This window comes from Ursus maritimus, unplaced genomic scaffold (assembly GCF_017311325.1).
Source record: "Ursus maritimus isolate PB19 unplaced genomic scaffold, ASM1731132v1 scaffold_5, whole genome shotgun sequence".
In the NCBI taxonomy this organism is placed as follows: Eukaryota; Metazoa; Chordata; class Mammalia; order Carnivora; family Ursidae; genus Ursus; species Ursus maritimus.
In genome coordinates, this window is record NW_024426663.1 from 74138559 (window position 1) to 74160176 (window position 21618).

The 21618-nt window shown below is 43.3% G+C and overlaps 1 protein-coding gene and 1 pseudogene across 2 annotated transcripts in view; both read right to left on the bottom strand.

Moving 5' to 3' along the window:
• Positions 1-19: 19 nt before the first annotated feature.
• Positions 20-21618, bottom strand: part of LVRN (laeverin) — a 66918-nt gene continuing 45319 nt past the window's right edge. The window contains exons 14-20 of one of the 2 annotated variants that reach the window (XM_008709525.2): positions 18979-19132; positions 17233-17327; positions 15117-15224; positions 14093-14260; positions 13747-13884; positions 6867-6942; positions 20-1603 (exon numbers count right to left, since the gene is read on the bottom strand). In XM_008709525.2, the coding sequence (XP_008707747.2) occupies positions 1463-1603; positions 6867-6942; positions 13747-13884; positions 14093-14260; positions 15117-15224; positions 17233-17327; positions 18979-19132 (880 nt within the window). In that variant the 3' untranslated portion in view covers positions 20-1462. Of the gene's footprint in view, positions 1604-6866; positions 6943-13746; positions 13885-14092; positions 14341-15116; positions 15225-17232; positions 17328-18978; positions 19133-21618 lie in introns of those variants that run through there. The other variant, XM_040622559.1, reaches the window with a different exon arrangement.
• LOC121100863 lies at positions 4492-4648 on the bottom strand (annotated as a pseudogene).

Below are 21618 nucleotides of genomic sequence, written 5' to 3' on the forward strand. Positions count from 1 at the left end.
GATGCCTCGCACACAACAATTTGAACACATGGTAATATTTTATTGCTTAAGGTGTACATTTCCAAATTTAAAGAAAAAACTCTCTGACCTAGGACCCATGGTCAAAGTATGAGGAGGCGGTGCTTTGGCTGGTTTTTGGGGCCACGTCCCATGGCCTCCCGCTCACTCAGCGAGTGCCTTCTTGGGAAGCGAATACAAAAGCCAACTCTGGTTTTGCATTTTCATTTGTGGCTGCATCGACTTACACAAGCGGGCGGGGGACCCTAGATCACGTGGCCTTCAGCTCATACAACATATTTAAAGGCTTCCTTACTCTTTACATCCCTTTGAGGTAGATCGGAGATCTGCAGTTTTACCCCCATTCTACAAAACCAAAATCAAAATGAAAACACAGGATGAAATCAAACACACACCAAGTCTAGAGCGGGATGATTTGCCTCGGCCGTCCTGATTTAATTCAGGGAAACAGAGCTAAGCCAATTCCCTACGTTGTAACTAATGAACACATTTAAAGTAGTCCCCACTACAAGCAGGTTCAATTTGGCCACATGAAGCCACATTTCCGACTTCATCCCCTGAGTGCGGAGCTATGAAGAGTCTGCTCTGGTTAGCCTTTTCCTTCTCTTTCTATTTGACCACTTCCCTTTGTGCTGAAGATAAGTCCCTCACGACTACTGTCTGTCGCCATCCTTATTTTTGCTCATAAACTTGGGCTGAGCGAGTGTCCAGGCCACAGGGGGGGATGCAGTTTCCAGCTTCAGGAAGGTTCCTTCCTGTCCTTCCAGCCTCCACAATCAGAAGGGCACTTCACGGATCCTGCGATCCTGGCTCTTTTTGTGACACCGTAAACTCGAGTGGCCTGTAACGTGTGGCACGATGTGACAGGCCCCTGTGGGAAGAGAGAAACGGGCAGAAGGCACTTTCCTGGCCCTTAAATCACTTCATGTGGCTCCTAGAATTATCTGTTCCTTCTTTCTAAAACATTGTTTCTCTATGTCCTAGTGAGTATTCTTTCTCTCTGGTTTCTTTCTTTACACTGTTGTGTTATTTGCTCATGACGCTTTTAAATATCGAACTACACAAACCCTAGAGTATTGCAAGTCTGCTGTTTTCCCTCAGAAAAGAAAATGTGCTCACTTGGCCAATGATCTAATATTCCGCTGGCTTTCACAACAGAATAAGCAAGGCTTTCAAAGGTAAATTTGTTTTTACAAGGCACTCAGAGTAAATTCTGTGGCTTCGCAGCCCCACACGGAGTGAAATCTTCCCCTGGGTTGGCAACGTCCTTGGGAATCACAGAGCCTCAGGGCCCAACGCGACAGCCAGGGAAGAACAGGAAGGACTCTGAGGAGCAAACGTGACTGACATTCCAATAACAAAACATGTGGCCTTCCAGGCTCACGAAGCCCTGGGAGACACAAGCGTGAGCGAAATCCATTCTCGCAGACCGCAGGGGCGCCTGTTATGTGTTCCTCCGTAGCCATGCCGTCATCCTGGCATCGCGCGTTCTGTTCTCCAGATTTTTGTTCTTTATTGTCTGTAGTTTGGCGTGAACCGTGAGCCTCTGGTGCTCTTCCAACATGTTGCCGAAGAACTGCTGCAGCTGCAAAGCACCAAGGGACGGTGGGTCAGTGCAAACTCACGTCTCCTTGACGCAGAAGAAGGCAACGTTCATGCGGAGGAGCAAGAGGATTTTGCAAATGGCGCGCGCGTGGGGGCCGGGGTGGGTAGGAAGGTATGCTCCCGGACTGGGGGTTCCTGGGGAGACCCTGCCTGAGAACAGGTGAGGAAGACCACGCCTACCTGGAAGAGTCAGGGGTAGACCAGATGCCCCGGGAAGTGGACGCTTCATCTATTTGATTCCCCGCGCTATGCCCCAGAGCACAGAGCAGGTGCTCGGTAATGACCCACGGAAGGCCTACTGGATAGTGTACCAGACGTGTGGACAGAGACACGGTGAGATCTTCTCTTACTTCGAAAGAAACGCTGCAACGCCCAAAGCTCAAAACTGGCGCCTAAAGTCTGTGCCTTTACAAGTGTTCGCCTTTATTTAAGACTATTTAGATAGTGGGTTTGTCCACTGGCTAGATTCCCTCCCTGAGTCAGCTCCCGCAGTTAGTTATGGGAACATCTGCCACAACATCATGTGTCAGCCAGACTCCGGTGAACTAGTAAGTCATATTCCAAAAAGTCTATTTCTGTGTCACTGGGTTAGAACTTATTCTTTTTTTTCTTCCAGATTTTTATTTCAATTCCAGTTAGTTAACACATAGTGTAATACCGGTTTTGGGAGTAGAATTGAGTGATTCACCACTTCATTCAAAACCCGGTGTGCATCGCAAGTGTGCTCCTTCATGCCCATCCCCCATCTAGCCCAGCCCCCCACCCACGGACCTCCCTCCATCAACCCTGTTTGTTCTCTATTGTTAAGAATCTCTTATGATTTACTTCCCTCTCTCTTTTTTTCCCCTTGCCATATGTTCATCTGTTTTCTTTCTTAAATTCCACATATGAGTGAAATCATATGGTATTAGTCTTTCTCTGACTGACTTGTTTCGCTTAGCATATACCCTCTAGCTCCAACCATACTATTGCAAATGGCAAGATTTCGTTCTTTTTGATGGCTGAGTTATATTCCATCATGTATCTACAGAGACCACATCTTCTTTATCCATTCATCAATTGATGGACATTTGGGCTCTTTCCATAGTTTGGCTTTTGTTGATAATGCTGCTATAAACAGCGGGGTGCATATATCCCTTACAATCTGTATTTTTGTATCCTTTGGGTAAACACCTAGTAGTGAAATCAGTGGATTATAGGGTAGTTCTAGATTTAACTTTTTGAGGAACCTCCAGACTGTTTTCCTGGATTAGAACTTAGAACATATGAGATGACCTATACCGGCTCACAAAATGTCACTTCAACCCTAATGTACTTGAAATTGAGGAGTAATGGGGCCATTCAGTCTAATTACCATGTAAAAGAAAAGTTTCTCTTTTTTTTTTAACATCTTATTTATGTATTTGAGAGAGAGAGTGAGGTCATGAGCAAGGGTAGAGAGAGAAGCAGACTCTGCAGCTGAGCAGGGAGCCTTATGTGGGGCTCGATCCCAGGCCCCTGGGATCATGACTGAGCCAAAGGCAGCCACTTAACCCACTGAGTCACCCAAGTGCCCAAAAAGTAAGTTTTGAGCAAAAAGTAGTCTAAGGAACCAGGAACAAACCTTCTGCCCTCTCCCACAGCTTCCCATGGCCCTGTAAGCCCTGCAGTGTGTGGGAGGGGAGTAGCGTCTGCGGGATTGTGGGTGGGGCTTCATGCATGCTGGGAGCGTGAGGCCAGGCTCCACTGGATGGAGTATGAAGACCAGAGCAAGAGATGTGGAGAGCGTATAGACTTTGTGCTGTTCTAGAGGGAGAAGGGACTCATGCAACTTTTCATTTTCATTTTAGTAATTATTTTCACTATGATCCAGTGAACAGATAGATGATAGCAGGACTATATAGCTGATTATACACTTTTGACAAGAATATTCACAGTGGCTAATTTACTTATTTTCAAAATGGCAAAAATTTTATCACAGCTGAACGTATTTTTGCATTTTGTTTTTTAAAAAGAAGCTATCAGTGACTATAGAGTTTTGGAACTCTGAGGACTGCTAAATTTATACACACTTTGTTCATTCATGAAACAACAACAAAAACTTTCCTGGGGGGGCGCCTGGGTGGCACAGCGGTTAAGCGTCTGCCTTCGGCTCAGGGCGTGATCCCGGCGTTGTGGGATCGAGCCCCACATCAGGCTCCTCCACTATGAGCCTGCTTCTTCCTCTCCCACTCCCCCTGCTTGTGTTCCCTCTCTCGCTGGCTGTCTCTATCTCTGTCGAATAAATAAATAAATAAAATCTTTAAAAACAAAAACAAAAACAAAAAACTTTCCTGGGTTCTGTAGACACAAAGATGAACAGAGGCCCTTTAGAAGATGTCAGCACAAACTCGGCCTTCATTCTGGAGCCTTCCTTCCAGGATGTCTGGGTGTGCCCTTCCCTCTCCTGTTCAGGGAATCCCTGGTAATCCCTGAGGCAGCTCAGCCCAGGCAGGCCAAAGCCCACACAGAGAGAATTCCTTCAGGAATGTGCGATTCTTCCTCTCTCATAATAATAACTACATATGCCTGGGTGGCTCAGTGGGTTAAGCGTCTGCCTTCAGCTCAGGTCATGATCCCAGGGTCCTAGGATCGAGTCCCGCATCGGGCTCCCTGCTCAGCAAGGAGTCTGCTTCTCCCTCTGCCTGCCACTCCCCCTGCTTGTGTTCTCTCTCTCTGACAAATAAATAAATAATAATAAAAATAACAACTACATAGCTGACTGCTTCCCTCTCTCTCTCTCTCTCTTTTTTGGGGGTGGGGCTCACGGTCAAACTTCAGGCCTTTATGACCTATATGTTTATTGGTTTATTTGCTGGGGCAGGGGAACTGATTTTCCTTTCTTTTTTTTTTTTTTTCTTTAAACCAGGTCAATGTGTGGAGTTGATGGAGCTCCCTGCTCCAAAAGTCCACTTAATATCTTATCCTTGAATAGAGGATGTATCAGATAGTAACCTGGTAAGAACAGATACTACCCTTGATCTCAGCCAAAATGCCAAGAAGCAATTGATTTTCCTTTCTTATTTATACAGGCCCTTTCTGTTCATATTAATATAGTTCCAGGCCATGGTGTTTAATTTGTGCTCAGGCATTTTTTCAGAACAATTTACTGAACTCAATTGAGATGAAACTGATGGACAATAAACTGTATTCACTTAAAGTGTACACGTGAGTGAACGGTGATCATTGTATACGCCCATGAAACACAGAGCAAGGATCAAGATACAGTAAAGTCCATTTTCACCACCCACATACCCCTTCAGGTGCTCTGCTATCAGCTCTCCCTGTGTCCCAGGCAACCACTGATCTGCCTTTTGTCAGGAGAGATTATATTTGCATTTCCTAGAATGTGTGTTTGTTGTTGTTGTTGTTTTTAACTCAGCATAATCATCTTGAGATGTATCCATGTTGTTACAGAAACTTATTCTTTACTTTTTTATTGCAGGATAGTAGTCCCTGGTGTGGATATATTACATTTTCCTTATCTATTCATCTATCGGTGGGTGTCTGGATGGTTTCCGGTTTTCGGCTAACGTGAATAACGCTGCCACGAACATTCATGTAACAAGTATCTGAGTGGATATGGGTTTTAATTCCTCTTGAGTAAAAACCTAAAAATGGAATTGTTAGGTCATACGTGTCTAAGTAACATTTGAAAAGACTGCCTGTTTCCCAAAGTCGTTGTAGCATGCTACCTTCTCACTGGCAGAAAAAGAGAGTTCCAGTTGCTTCACTTCTTTGCCCGTGTTTGGTATCGGAAATCTTTCTAAATTTACCTATGCTACCAGGTGTATAGCAGTTATATTTATATATTATCCTTGTTTTAGTGTGTGTGTGTGTGTGTGTGTGTGTGTGTGTGTGTTTAATAGATATGTGCTTTGGCTCCTTAGTTTACCTTCTGGTTACAGGATCCCCTTTTTTCCCCAGAACTATTCCTCCCCTAACTCAGTGCCTCTGCTTTGGGTGGGGCTAGCTCCAAACACAGGCACATGACCCAGGCTGACCCACTGGAGTATTTCATTCTCCCCTCTCCCGCCACAGTGATTGGTGCATGTGGACCCAAGTAGGACCAACCAGAGTCATTCCACGGGACCGGAACTTGAAGTTGGGTGAGCAAGGACTCCTCCTCTTGTACCTCAGAGGGCTAAGGACGACAGAAGCCTCGAGCTACACTTGCCTCCTGTGCTGACAGCCCCCCTAAGAAGACATTCAGCCTGGGAAGAAGCAGAACCTAGAAATGGCAAGCTCTGGGGGGCCTGGCGGGCTCAGTCAGTAGAGCGTGCGACTCTTGATCTCAGGTTTGTGAGTTCGAGCCCCACATTGGGTAGAGAGATTACTTTAAAAATAAAATCTTAAAAAAAGAAAACAACAACAACAACAAAATAGCCATGCCTCATCTAGGTTCTAGAATACAGGTATGACGAAAATGTGGTCTCCCTCCTCAGGGAGCTCCTTAGAGCCTCAGGGAGTAGACCTATTTATACACCAATTATAGTACAATGTGGTTAGTGCTCTGATACAGGTATTCATAGGATAATTGAAGAGCATGCAGGAGGGGAGGGTGTAAATCAGTTAATTAAAAAATTCCTAGACTAGGTGGTTGGAGCAGTGCCTTAAAGGATGGCTAGGAATCATCCAGCCAAGGACAGGCATGGTGAAGTCACCCAAATCAGAAGGTAGGGCATTTCCAAACTCTGGAAATTGTGAAACAACATGATAATTTAAGAAAATCTGTAAGTGGTACAGTAGTATCACTAGAGGTAAAATGCTAGGGACTGTCTCTCTTATTCTCCCACGTTCAGTGGTAAGACAGGTAAAAAATGAAGCCAGCGAGGCAGGCGGGGGGGGGGGCAGGTTATAATGAAAGGAGTAAAATGTCTTCTAAACACTGTGATGAGTTCCTGAAGCTTCGACAGCGGGGTAAGGACTGGCGGCTGTATGAGGGCTGGGATACAGGCAAGAGCAGCCCTGGGACAGAGTCCTTGCCACCGTGCTCTGCAGTCAAGGTAGGTGAGCTAGGATGGAGTCCAACGAACGAGAATGGTCTCTATTTCAGGAGCAAGACGGAATTGAAAACCATTTCCTGCACACGCTGAAAATAACCCCAACGCGAGCGCGGAACAGTCATTCAAATAAGCCTGTTGTTTTCAATTTCGGCAACTCCAAATTCCATGAAAAATGGCTTCCAAATTATCGTTATAATTCAGAATATCTCAAGTACTTACCTCTGTGATCTGCAAGTCTGTGCTTATGGTTCTCCCTATTATGTACATGAGAGTAACCAGTGATTGTGTTCCGTACCTACAAAGCAACAAGATGCCAGTCAGAAGGGGAAGATGTTTTGCAAGATAAAGCTCTACTCTATAGAGCGCAGATGCTAAGGGCACAGCCCTTATTGATTCCTACGTCCCAAATCTAAGCAAAACCACGTATGAGTTAGTTTAGCTTCATCATTTAATAGGAAATCTATTACACAGAAGATCTTATCAGCACTAAGGAAATATTTACAGGTAAATATCGATTTGTGTCTGCATAGTTCTGACAGCTTTATTTAAATATAGAAAACGCTTCCTAAAAACCGCAACTGTTTTTATCTTTTTAAACGAGGTGGTTAAAACAGATGTCACATGCCTCAAATCCAGACAACTTATGAGGGGTAAGTAAATATGCAAATTATCCCCCTTAAAAAACAGTAATTAATAGGAGGTCAGCTTCAGAAACTGGCTAACCTGCCCTGAAAAATTATTTAAAATTTTGTATTTGCATATGCTATTGGGAGAGAGGATCCAAGTCTTTGAAGGTTCTCAACACGTCAGTGATCACCGAAGGACTAAGTAGTCTGACTCGACTTCCGCTCCCTCAAACAAGCACCATGATCGAAACTTCCCGTCTAGTTTCCTGTCCTTGAATATCCAACAAGGATCACCCAGAAAAAAACATGAAATGTCGTACGGAAAAACATCAGATACATACCTGCCCGAAGCCTGGCTGTGGTTAAAAACGTAAATAAAGACTTTGGGATGCATTAAAGAAGAAAGAAAATTAAAACAGGGTTAATGTTTTGGACCGAACAAGAAAGGGTTGGACTGCCATTGAGTTCTAGCGATAGTAGATAGTCAATACACGTGATTGACTTACTTCAAAAACATATGCTTGAAATTAAAAATTGCAAGAGTTAATGTTGGCAAAATACCCAAAGGTAACAGAAAACAGTGCTTTTGTTCTTTTTTAAGTTCTCCGCTGTAACTTAAGCTGGGTCTACTTGAGCAAAAGGAAGGATGAAACAGAGCTTCCATATAAACACAGCTGTTTCCATAGGGAAAGAGGAAGTACTTCTCAGCTCTCCATTTTTATTGGCCAGGTATTAAAAGCCCGTGGAATGACTCAAAAAATTTGGCAAAATTTGAAGAAAGAAAAAAGTGGGAAACTACCTAGGGCCCTAACATATAGTGAGAAGCATTGTTCTGGAGAGGAAAGGAGATGCTGTGTGTCGAAGCACCTATCAGAGTCTCTGGTCACTTCATCCCTTCCTGTTCTCGCAAGTTGCAAGAAGAGGTATTTTTTTTTAAAGATTTTATTTACTTATTTGAGAGAGAGTATTTACTTATTTGAGAGAGAGTGAGCGAGAGAGAGACCACAAGCCAGGGTGGAGGGGAAAGGCAGAGGGAGAAGCAGACTCCCCACCAAGCAGGGAGTCAGATGCAGGGCTCGATTCCAGGACCCCAAGATCATGACCTGAGCTAAAGGCAGACGCTTAATCAACTGAGCCACCCAGGCGCCCCAAGAAGAGGTATTTTTGAGACAGAGAAGATTTGTCCCTCTTGTTGAAAGAGCGATCTCTAAAATATTACTGAACAAAAATAGATATGTTACAAATAGTTTATCCTGCCAGTGGTCAGATACATGCTAATTAATACAAAGACCAGAGCCAGCCTGTGTCAGTAGAGTTACTGTTTTAAAAATCTGGTAACATTCCATGCTCATGTGGGCACAGGGATTTGGGCCACTCTCATCTGGCTCACCCTCTGTCTCTCTCCTTTCTCGAATTTCCCCTCCCTTCCGATCCCTTCCCCTGCCACGTCTGATTTCCTGGGGCAAGCGAAGCCACTCGGCAAGCCCGGGGGCACCAAGGCATCCAGCCCAACCCAGAGACAGGTGGTGGGCATGGGCTGTTCAGAGCTTGGGTGCACCGCTCCGTAACACCTGACTGCTTTCTGTTTGCTTGTGCCCCTATTTCTCCATTTAGCTATGTGCTCCCCGTTATGAAACCCAACCGAGAGGAAGTGAGAATGCCTGCCAGCTTTCATGCTTTGGACTTCAGCCAGTGTAACAGCATTTGGAGAAGAAGTCAAGGGTTTGGTGAAGAAGAAGGGGGTAAGATTCCTTTTGGGTCAGTTGAGTTTGAAACCGATCATACTTTGTATTCTATATTCAAGTAAACCTAGGCTTTTCCCGGAGGCTGTGAAGCCTACATGGTTTCAAGAAAGCCAAAAGCATGGCTCTACATCTTTCTCTAACCTGCAAGATGTCTTTATGGTCCGTGGAGGTTCCCTCACTGGGATGGGACTCAAATGATCGTCTTTGGCCCAGCAATGAACTTGAATATCCCACAGCAACGAGCGCAGTGCTCTGGATGTGGGGGTGAGGGGCAGGACCAAACCAAAGTTGTTTGCCTCATTTCAATTATTCCTAAATATGGTTTCAGATCAGGCTTCCTGGGAAGAATGTGGGGCCTGGTTGAGGGGAGCAGATCTTCCTGACCTGGTGCAGGCCAGTGCCCTCAGCTCTAACACTTGACCAGCCCTGTCTCCTCTGTTCCGGAGCCCCGAGTTCCAGCCACCTGCTGTGAGCTGTCCCAAGTCAGACGCTCCGTCCCGCCCCCGGGCAAATGCAGAAGGTCATTTTTTTCCCACTGCTTGTTCAAATCCCACTCCAATCCCATGCTTCTCTTTGGGTCCCCACACCTTCTCCGGCTCTCCTCTACAGCATTTATCAGATAGCATGTCCTCATCACCTTATATCCCTGACAAGAGCTTAAACTAACTGGACCTTGGCATGCAAAGACGAGAACTTTTTAGTATGAGAAAGAAGCTTGGAACTGAACAAATATGATTCCTTTCATTTTATACAAGAGGAAACCAAGGCCAACATGTTAACTAACAGGCAAACAATAAACAGTTATTGTTCTAGTTACATTCCAGATGGGAGTGTTGGAGAATTCGGTTTCTCATCTGTTTCTCTCCCAGAACAACTGATCTCCTGGCAAAATGGTAAATAGCAGGATTACAGCTATAAGATGCAGGAAAAGCAGTACGGAAAATTCTAGATTTCCTTCTTCTTGGGGTCTTTACAGTATGTGCTGGCATATACTGCGAATTTGCGAAAAGTGGAGGTTAGCACAGACGGTTCCCAAACTGATGGGGCTGCTGTCTTTCTTGTTCCTAGAAGGCTTATCAGCGTGTTCCGTGAGGGATGCTCAGTGGAACGTACCAGAGAAACACTCATTTCATAGCTAATTTGCTAGCAATCGGTCGCATTTCAGGAAGTTCAGAATAAGTCTTTTTCGCATAATTAATGTAAAATTCAATTTGTCAGAGGCATTTATGTATTTATCCTTTCATGTTGTCTCTAATATTTTATGAAGACCGGTAACATGCTAGTGTTCATGTCAAATATAACTGCTTAAATCAGGATGATTTAAATGTTCTGATGTACAAAGAATGAAGTAAGCATTTCTGTGCCATTTTTAGGGTATGTAACATTTTAATTATTAATTTGCACCTGTATGTCCTTCTAACAATCTATAAATACTATCACCATTCATTCAAACAGAATCATTGCAAAATTCAGCAAGGCTGATCAATAGTACAACTACTGTTAAATAAATGAGTAAAAAGTAAATAAAAATAAATGTATTAGATATAGAAAGCAAACCTATTTGAGTCTGAAAGACTCTTTGTAGGAGAATGTGTGAGAGGAGGGAACTTAGATGAGTTTGCTATAAATAGGCATCCATTTTATGAGCATGACATCTTGTTGATAAGGGATTAAAATATTCAAGCCATGGTTAAAAGTTCACACATTTATAATTCTAGGAGCTTCTTTTTTTAAAAAGTTTTATTTATTTATTTGAGAGAGACACAGAGCATGAGTGGTGAGGAAAGGCAAAGGAAGAGGGAGAAGCAAACTCCCTGCTGAGCAGAGAGCCTGACTTGGGACTTGATCCCAGGACCCTGAGATCATGACCTGAGCTGAAGGCAGACGCTTAACCCACGGAGCCACCCAGGCGCCCTATAATTCTAGGAGCTTCTTGAGGTTCAAAAGACCCCTTTAGAGGGGCGCCTGGGTGGCTCAGTCGGTTAAGCGGCTGCCTTCAGCTCAGGTCATGATTCCAGGGTCCTGGGATCGAGCCCAACGCCAGGGTCCCTGCTCAGCAGAGAGCCTACTTCTCCCTCTCCCTCTGCCTGCTGCTCTGCCTACTTGTGCTCTCTCTCTAGCTTTCTGTCAAATAAATAAATAAAATCTTTAAAAAAAAAAAGACCCATTTAGAGTTAAAAAAAAGTGGGGAATTCCATCCATTTAATATAGTTACGTACATCATTGAAATAAGTTGCTACCTATCACTTCTCGGCCCTTTGGTTAAAATCAGATGTAAATAAATTGCTATACGATGGACTTTCCAGAGAGTGTTGCCAACATGTTCCTGTTCTCTCTAAACATAGAAAAAAAGGTTCTTCTGAGGGATAAAAGTTAAAACACACTACAAGTCACTTAAATTGAGAGCCATCTTTCCCATGAGTTGCTCTAAGCCATCTTGGGGGGCTTTCTTGCCACATGTGCTGTTTGTGGTGGAAGAGGGGATGAAAAACGAATCAAGGGGCTGGTTGACCCCCGGGAGCATGCTGTCCAGCTGAACTCTGCAGTGATGGCAATGTTCCGTATCCAAGGGGTCCAACATGGTAGCTGCTGGCCACACCAAGCGCTTACGACAGGACTCGTGCGACGGTGGAGCTGGATTTTAAATTTTCTTTAATTTTAATCAATTCAAATTCAAATGTAAAGACCCACAGGCTAACTAGGGGCTATCATATTGAGCAAGGCAGCCTTAGATGATTTTTTAATCAAGTGGCAACGGGTTTCATGTTAAACCAATACCCTCGTCACCTGGGGAGCTGGTGAAAGGAGCAGATTTCCCGCCCTATTTTGGTGGATTCTGATTTTTAAGGGGGTAGGTGGGCTTGAGAGGCTTTAGGTTCCTGAGCCACTCTAGGGGATCCCTAATGTTGTGCCTGGGCTCACTGTGTCACGTTGACCCACACCGACAGTAAGGATAATCCTCAGCACTTACGAGGATGTACCAGGTGCCTGGCGCTGCTAAGTACTAAGCCTGGTTCAAAACCCCGAATCTCTGTCTTCCCCAGGGCCCAGCAGTGCACGGGAAGAAATAGAGATCACCCAGATTACAAGCTGGGTCCTCAGGCAAATCATCACCCATTTCTTAAAGGAGCTGCTCTCTCAGCATTTTAATTCCACGATTGCACTAGATTGTTCGGGAAGGAAACAGTCAAGGACAGTAGCTGAAGCGAACGCCCGTGGACATTACAAAGGTGGCCTCACGGGCCACAGAGAGCCACAAAGTCAGCCATAGAGGGGGCATGGGGACAGGGCTTCTGTGACAAACTGCGGGGAGAGAGAACAGAAACAAAGAGACACACTGTGAGACTTCAATCTCTGATAACTCAGGGACCAAGGGGACCAATGTCGATAATTCTCATTTCTATCCCAGCTCCCCAATTCCCAGTGGGACCTAGGAAGGAGGGCATTATCTTTAACGACTGAAGCAAAAATGGAAGACACCATTTACCCCCAAGGTCTTCGGGATCTGAGGAGATATAAGGAATTCATAAGGCCGCCGGAAGCAATGAACTTAGAATGCTAGATAATTTAATTTAACACTGGACATAAGGTCAGTTTTCTCAATAAGTGTGTTCCGCTGTTGAGCCAGAAAAATGGGACTGTGCAAACAAGCTGTTAGCTACATGTTGTAAATTTCTGATTTAAAAGCACAATTTTTTGGTGTCATAAAGGAGTTCAATAAACATTTACAAAAGAAAAACATTGCGGAATCTTGTTCTNNNTGACAGCCATATTCATATATATATATATATATATTTTAGTGATGACGGGGTGCAGTGCATGGACAGAGAGAGGGAGAGAGAGAATTTTAAACAGGCTCCATGCTCAGAGACACAGGGCTCGAACTCACGACCCTGAGACCATGACCTGAGCCAAAACCAAGAGCTGGAAGTTTAACCAACTGAGCCACCCAGGCGCCCTCCCACATTCACATTCTTAAACATTGATATTCTAAATATAATTTCTGTTCCAAAAGAATAAACTTATTTACGAAAAGTATCTTCCGACTTCACAGGTGTTTGGATCTGATAGCAGATACTTTCTATCTGCTAAGCCGGGAGCCTATGTAAGTACTCGTAGGATGTATTATTCTAGGCTTTCAGGAATGTATGCTTAAGTCATGTTCTAGAAAGACCAGCCATCAAGGGCATGCTGTCTGATTTTTGCAGGTCAATGTGTATTTTACCCAACAGGGAGCTATGAAGCAAGCAGATTTAATTTTAAAAGGTGAGAAATACGGAAAGCTCAAGAATATGGAACCCAGATACCTAAAGGGAGTTTGACAAGTAAGACTACGCCCGGCTGACATAGTCATGAACATTGCTGTTTCTCGAAATATAGTGGTCCCCCTCACAAAATAAGTGAATGGTGGATGTGCACTCATGCCAAAAAAACATGACTTGTTCTACTCTATGTCTCTGATGACAAACTTCTTAGTGGGCACAGTGGGGAAACTGAGGTATGTATAATCCCAAGCAAATCCATTTTCATACAGAAAGCCGAAACTGAGGATGAGGGACCTTCTTCCACAAATGACACTAAATGTAAAAAAAATAAAAATAAAAAAATAAAAATCATCACTTCTCTGCTCAATGCAAAGGACTTTTGGGACTTAGCCAGACTAAGGTCGAACGTCTAGCACCAAACCAATGACCTGTATGAAAGAGAGGTCTCGCATTTCCTGCTTACCTTTCCGCCACAGCTTGCCAATTGTTGACCAGAAAGTCCTTTGCAATGTACCGGCCCACTTCAGATGCTGCCACAACTTCAATGACATTTGTTTCATTAAAAGTGAAAGGTGATGCAGTAATGGCGTACTCCAGGTATCTGCAAAAACGCATTTGCAGAAAATAAATACGCAAACGTTATCCAATAGAGAGAGCGAATGTCAACAAGCAGACTTAAAATCCCATATGGTGCTAAGTCAGCTGTGCACAAACAGGTATTATTTGAGTTCCTGTTCTATTTTTCTCCCTTTGGTTTATTAATTGCATTCCTCAACCAGGAACTTCGAAGATCAGTTGACCGTAATCACCTGTTAAGTATCCATGGGTCTTTACTGCAGCTCATCGCATAAGCGAGTTGAATCTTTTCTTCTTCCTTTGTTTTATTAGCATACATATTTAACAGAAAGTCCCATTCTTCCTCACTTCCCAAGGCAATGCCGTAACACAGAATTACACTTTTAATCGGAGAAGGTATTCTGTAAGGTAGAACACGCAATGGTATTTCTCATAGTAGTTTTAAGTTCATTTAGGTTGTTATATTTTTAGAAGGACGTATCTAGAAAAAAAACGTTGAGGGCTCATATGTAAAGATCAAAAGTAGGGATCGAGAAAGTCAACTGTGGAAACTGTCATCAGGGTTAATATTGTGAGACAAGAACATCAGATGTGTTTAGAAACTAAGGAGTTTAAAGAAAGAAGGAAATTATAATAGTTCAATTAATGTACCCTGATAATTCAGCTTGGGCTCATATCTTTTTTTTCTTTTTTTTTAAGTAATCTCCACACCCAATGTGGAGCTCGAACTCGCGACCCTGAGATCTAGAGTCAGATGTTCTCCCAAGCGAGCCAGCCCGGTGCCCCTTGTCTCATGTCTTATGATTGTACTTCCTAAGAGTCCACCTGATGCGATGCGTTAGAGGTAACACAGTAAACCCAGAAAGCCAGTCTTCGTCTCAGCTCTCAGTGGGAATGCAAACCCATAGCGAATGAGCTCCGTGGACATACTTACATAGAAATCACAATAATAAACCCTCAAAGAACAACCAAAATAAGACTCAAGATACGCACAAGTGTTTATCAGGGGAACACGCTGACAAAGAGCAGCCCAGGGAGACAACTCACTGCATAAATTCGAATCTACTGTCATGCCCAGACCTACAGGAGACATTGCAAAAAAAAGGGGGGGGATGGGTATTCGAAAAAAATAGGAGGAGAGACAGAGTACCCACACGAAAACAAAATCATCACTACCAGAATGAAAACATTGAAAAGTAGAGAAATGACTGGTGTTGAAAGAGGACAGAACCAAGGGCCATCCGCTCCGAGTCTTACTCATTCTCTGGATGGTGCACCCAGTTTTTGAAGAGTTCTCTTGACAGCTGAAGACAGTCTTCAAGGCCCAACCAGCATGCAGTTTCAAAAAGTTTTTCCAGGGCTACTCTTAAAGGAAAGCACAAAGAGAAACATTTTGTTTTCCTACATTCACTACATTGTTTTTTCCTGCCTCCAAGTACATGTGTTTCGTGAAAGGATGGGTATTTAAAAATATTCTTCCAATAACATCGGGTTTGTGGAAAAAAATAGCTTTTGTGGATGGCAAACTTATTTAAGGCACAGAGAAATATTTGCTGAGAGGCTCTCAGGCACCAAATAAACTCTTAAGACTGGTATTTTTTGAAAGTCGGAAATAAATCACTGCCATCCCTGATCTCCCTCAAACACACGCGGGAGTACACACACTCCACATCTGTTATCAATTTATTCTTCCTCCCTCTTTACAATAATTGCCTTATGGATAGAAAGAAAGAAGACTTGAGAGTATTTGATCTAATACCCTTAAAAATGAAGTTCTTTCTCTGTACACGGAAAGGAGAGGGAATGGGTTTCTTTCTCTCTTTCCGCAATGCACTTTCCGTTGCTGGAACTTCTGTCTCTTCCTCTGCTCTGTTTGGCTATTTATGTTCATGTCCAGATAAAGAGCGGAGATTTTTGTTTTGTTTTGACAGCTAAGCAGTGTTACACATTATCCTTCCGAACAAAATAAGTTCAAAAGAAGAGGGTGGAGAACAGTAATCGATCCAGAGAAGAGATGTCTGCCTGGAAGTGTGTCTCTCCATACTCCCGACTCTCTCTGACTTGGATTCAGAGGTAAAGGAACTCAAACTGGCCTTAAGTTTCCAGAAAATGCAAAAGCCAAATCGGGGTTGCTCCACCCTCCACTGCAACCTCAGCCTGGCCTGACCTTCCGATAAGGAGACGTAGATGGCCCAAGGGTGGAGCGCCTCTGAGAGACAGTTCTGGGCCTTCATTTACATGCTCCCTCCCTCTCCCTCATCCCATCCCAAGTTGGATGCAGCGAGATGGGGTTCTCTACAAGTACACAACTCTCCAAGGTCACTCTGAAGACAACTGGCCCTGGGAAGCTACAAAAAAGCAGGTCACTTGAGTCCAATGTAGGAGAGCCAAGGATATGGCCGGCTAACATCTTCCTGAGTGAGCACACTGTCGCCTTCCTGTTCACACACCCAACTCGTCTGCCCACTGACTGTCCCGCTAGTCCTCACCGTCTCCCATCCACTCGTCTAGTCAACCCTATGTCCTTCCGGTCGCCTGCCCTAGCACAGAAATGTCTCCCTTCTCGGAAGGATACTCTTGAGAGAGAATAATCCCGTTTTGTCTATTTTGTATTTCTTGCTTGGTCTGATTGATTTCAGCTTGATGTTGATTAGATCTGTAAACATAATCCCTGTACCGTTGTAGATAACAAAATTCCCTCCCCAAATCTAGAAGGTCCCCTCACATCCTACAAACCTTGGGGCACAGGAAGGCTGGGGGTACCGCAGCCCTATTTTACCTTTCACCCCCTTCCCAAACTGTCATGACACCATGCTTACTGCCCTCATCAAACCAATAATAGGGACATCATTTGCAATATTTACTCATGCTCACACACAAATGACTGAAATATTTCAGGCAACGTCTCTCATCATATTTGTGTAACGAATGGTAGAATTTCTGTCACCAGTAACATACAGAAAGGACTTTTTTTCTCTTGTGACCTTCCCATGCCTTCCATTCATTGGCATAGTGTGGTTTTACTCAGTATAACCCTTTACCAATGGTAGGACACACTCACAATCTCAACCAGTCGCCTAAGATTTGAGAGTACAGAGCTATAGATTCCTGTGTGTCCCTGCGTGTGCTTTGCAGGTCAATTAAGATCCCAAACTATTATTTCCTACTAGGGAACATGTAGCTCACCCACCCCAAGCCACTAGTCTCAAGTAGCACACAGAATCTCCCAGCTGAATCACAGGTATCGAGATCTTCCTAATATGCATCTGCAAGCGACCTGTCTCTTAACATGAATCACTGTATTCAATTATAAACTGAATTGAATACACATTGACTATACATATTCAATATAGAAAAATCAAAAAATACTTACAAGGCTAAATAGTCATCTTGTAATGTTGCCATGTTTTCACGAATGAGAGTTGAATACATGTTCCATATTGAGATAAGTCTCTTTAACAGATACTTCTATAAACAATAAGGAAAATCGACTGTTAGTTTTGGCTCGCAACACTGAATTTGCATCGTATTTCCCTTTCTCTGAAAAGACAGGAAGAGAGGAGTGACAGGTATCTCCTGAGAAGTTGTCTTTTTTGGTTACTAAACGTGTAACTGGTTAATTTTGTAGCCTCTCTACCTTCAGAATCCTCATTGCTAAGATGCAATTGCCGAGAATACCAACATTACAGTTTGGCGAGGACAAAACAATATTATGTATGTGAATACATTCTGCAGGACGTAGGAACTCGATAACTCTTAGCTCTTATTACCATTTCACATCACCTGGAACACGTTCAGGTGTCTTCAAAATAGAGAAAGAGACGTAAAATTTTAAAACTATTAAACTTTCTACCTTAACATTTCTATGCTTCGTATCTACACCTCCAAGAAAACTAAGGACAACTGATTCATGCTTTGGACAATTTTAAGCCTTGAGTCTGAAATAAAGTTTCTTCAACTGAGCTCTCAGCTGGTGAATAGCATGGTTATAAAAGTTATCCATTTACAATACATCCCTAAGAACAAAGTAGATGTTATTCACTGACATTCACTAAAAACAAATCCTAGGATGCCTGGGTGGCTCAGTTGGTTAAGCCTCTGCCTTCGGCTCAGTGTCCTGGGATCCAGACTCCTGTCTGGGCTCCTTGCTCAGCAGGGAGCCTGCTTCTCCCTCTCCCTCTGCCCCTCCCCCTGCTCGTGTGCTCACTCTCTCTCCTGTGTGCTCTCTCTCTCTCTAAAATAGATAAAAAATAAATAAAAACAAATAAAAGCAAATCCTAGTTTTTACTTCTTTACTCAGAACCAGGCATCAGAGTTTATCAATGAGCCGCCTCGATCCCACAGTTAAGTGTCTCCTTTCTGGGTCACCATCCCCACAGGCAAGGACGTTTCCACCAGCACTTTGGACAGCAGAGGAAAGAAAGTCTAGACCTGTGAGGTATTTGTGATCTTGCCCTTCAACAGCCCCAGAAGCTCATCTGGAATTATCATCTGGCACACTTTCTGGTTTGTTTCTGGTCCCTAACTCTCCAAAGGGCTTTGGTTGCTTTGGTTTGCCCTGAGCTATCTTTCTTATGATCACTGTTTAAGATCTAATAATGGAAGTTTTCTCCCTTTCTATTGTTTTGATTATGATGGTGTGCCATTGCTTGATGAATTCCCATTTCCCTCTCTCTCTTGCCAACAGCAAAAGTGGCTTCAAAACGTACTTTTTCTGGAACATACCTCTCTGGTGAAGTGCTAGGCCTGTAGATTAGAATATTTCAATGATGAGTATAGGGTTGTTAAAAGTCTTTCTGTTTGACTGACAATCTTTCAGGAGAGTAGCTGCTATCAGAGGAAAGGCATACCATTTCCATCCACTTCGGGGTTCTTGGGGCGCACTGTCACTTCACCAAGAACTAAAGACCTTTCCAAACTTCCCTCATACTCATTGGTAGACCAGGTCTATGACTAAAGCATTTCCTTCTAAGAGTAACCAGCCATTCCTAAGGAAATGAATGTATCTACTCAAACACAAGACTATGACTTAGGGAAAGATGTGTTTCACAGATGCTGTCTAGATATGGAAAGAGGAAGAGAGGACTTTTTAAAACCACATAACAAAGAAGGAAATTACCTTTAATAATGGGTACATATCATAGCTGTTCACATCAAAAACAAGATCCTTGGTTACCAGGTTCACCAAGACCGCGTACCATACTATGATCTCATCTTCTTCAGCAAGGTACTTGGTTAAATCAAGGGCTGTTTCAATCTCAATATAATTGTTTCTGTTTGGTTCAAAAAAATACACACTCAAAAAACCTCCACTCGCTAAATAATTTGCACACTTTCCATTTTGTTCCATGCTTCAATGCCTGACTTTAATAAAGTATGTGGAATCAGGAAGCTAGAGGTCCCAGCTCCTTGATAAGATGGGAGCCAGGCAAGGCTGACCGACCTTCCATTACAATTTGGTACATTCAAGTGTCCCCATTTTTGAAGACTAGCGGAAAATCCAGGCCAATTGCTGGACGCTCATCGGGCGAAAGAATATTTGTGCATTTCGTACTCACTCTTATGAGAGTACACTTTCCATTCAACAAGTATTGACTAGAAGTCATTATCTAATGCTCTGCCAGCTGCTCGCAGGAGCACAACCTAGAACGTAGGACACGACCCTTGCTTACCATTGGGGAGCTTATTCTTTCAGGGAGGAGCTGAGATTTATGCATAACAAGCTGTTAATGAGTCCGAGAAAACGTAATGAATACAATAAAAGTAGCAAAGAAGGAAAACCCATGGGTCTGATGGAAAAGTCAGGGAAGGCCTCCTGGGAGGAGGAATGTGAGAAGGGCAATGAAGGCTGGGTAAGATGGAAATGGCTAGAGAGAAAGAGGAGGCTGCTTATGAAAAAGAAGATAAAGCAGGAATTTGTGTGATGAGCAGACCAAGCAACCGAGGCACAGGATTTCTTCAGTGCAGAGTTGAGAGGTGGAGGCTGGGAGATAAGGTGGGTCAACACTGTGGAGAGCCTTGAATGTCAGGATGAAGAGTTTGCATGGAGTAGGAAAGTGTTTAAACAATGGCGCTGACATCATGATGTCAATGCTGAAAAATTTTATCACGACTGTGCCAAAGAAGACAGGATGGAAATTAAAGGAACTGAAGGCTGGAAGCTAACACAACAGGTTAAGTAAAAGATGAGGGGCACTTGGCTTAGCAGGGAAGCAGTGAAGGTGGTAAGTAAGGTGAGAATCTAGAAGACACCCTCAAGAAAGAAGAGATAAGACAGGTTGGCTAGATGGCAGTTGGTGAGAGATAAAGGTGTCAAGGATGTCTCAAGTCTGGGTCATGGGAAGAATTGTGGCACTCTGACGGGCAGAGAGAAATTGATAGCAGGAACAATTCAGAGACAGAAAAAGTCCATTGTGTAAGGTCCTGAGTTTAAATGACGACAGGTTATGCAGAAGACAGGAGGGGACAGGTGAAGATGTGGACTTAGAAGTCATGAACATATCCCTTCACAAAGCTTTACTGAGTAGCTTGTATCTGCTGAGCACTCCACGTGCTCATAATAAAATCATCCCTGAAACTGTAAGAATTCATGAGCCGCCCAAAGGAAAGAGAGAAGAAAATGACAGAACCATGATTGGTCTGAAGGATGCTCATAGCAGCGGGGAGAAAAGTCAGACGCAAGAGGAGAACCGGGTTTGCATCTCAGAGTTTCGAGATGCCAAGAGAAGTTTTCTGGAGCATATGGTCAACAGTCTCAGAGTCATGGTGGTCCTAGAGAGGGGTTTCAGCAAAGCAGTGGGCGAGGAAACGTGCTGCAGGTCACAGAGGGAAAAGTGGTAGAGAAATGAAGGATAAAATAAACAGACATTCATTAGAGAAATAGGACAGGCCAAAGAAAGAGAGAACACACTGGATAATTTATTATGTAGACTCCTTAATTTTATTGTCTGAAAATTTAAATTCTGGACACATATGAATTTACCTGGATAAATAAGTGTATTGAATAAATGTAATAGAAATAAAATCTAAACTTCTGTAGTAAAAATATAGGCCATATCTCATTAAAATTATACCTATAGCCATCACCCTAGGGTAACAAAGATCACTTCAAAATCTCAATTGATAGTCTATTTTTTTTTGATATGTCAGCTATTTCCTTAACTTACAATATCACAGAAAAATACGAATGTATCTGCAATCTTCCTAAAGGTATCCCTTTTGATATTTAACAGCCTTTCCAAATGCAAGCATGAATCACTTCTATTTTCAGCTGAGTTTTTACTCCTGATGGAAATTTTTAAAAAATAACAATTCTAATACTTTCTGTGATAATCCTATACATATTTAAACACGACGACCTTTTCCTAGGTACGTCTTCTCTACTGCATCCTTTTAAAACTTCTCCTCTAAAGGGGTTCCTTTTAAAATGCTGACTCACATTTTCATCTTGTAAAACTGAAACTCTGTCCACATTAAACACTAAATCTCCCATTCTGCTCTCCCCACCTCCCACCCCCGGCAACCACCCTTCCCTTTTGCCTCTAGGGTTCTGACTACTCCCAGGAATTCACATAAGTGGAATCATATATTTGTCTTTCTGTCACCGGCTTTCTTCTCTTAGCACAATGCCCTCCAAGTACATCCACGGTAATGCCCATCCCAGCAACTTCTGTGTCCTAAAATTCCACCGTACCCACGGAACTTGGTCCTAATCCGAATAAGTTGGGCCCTGTAGATACTGAGGAAGCAATTTCATTTC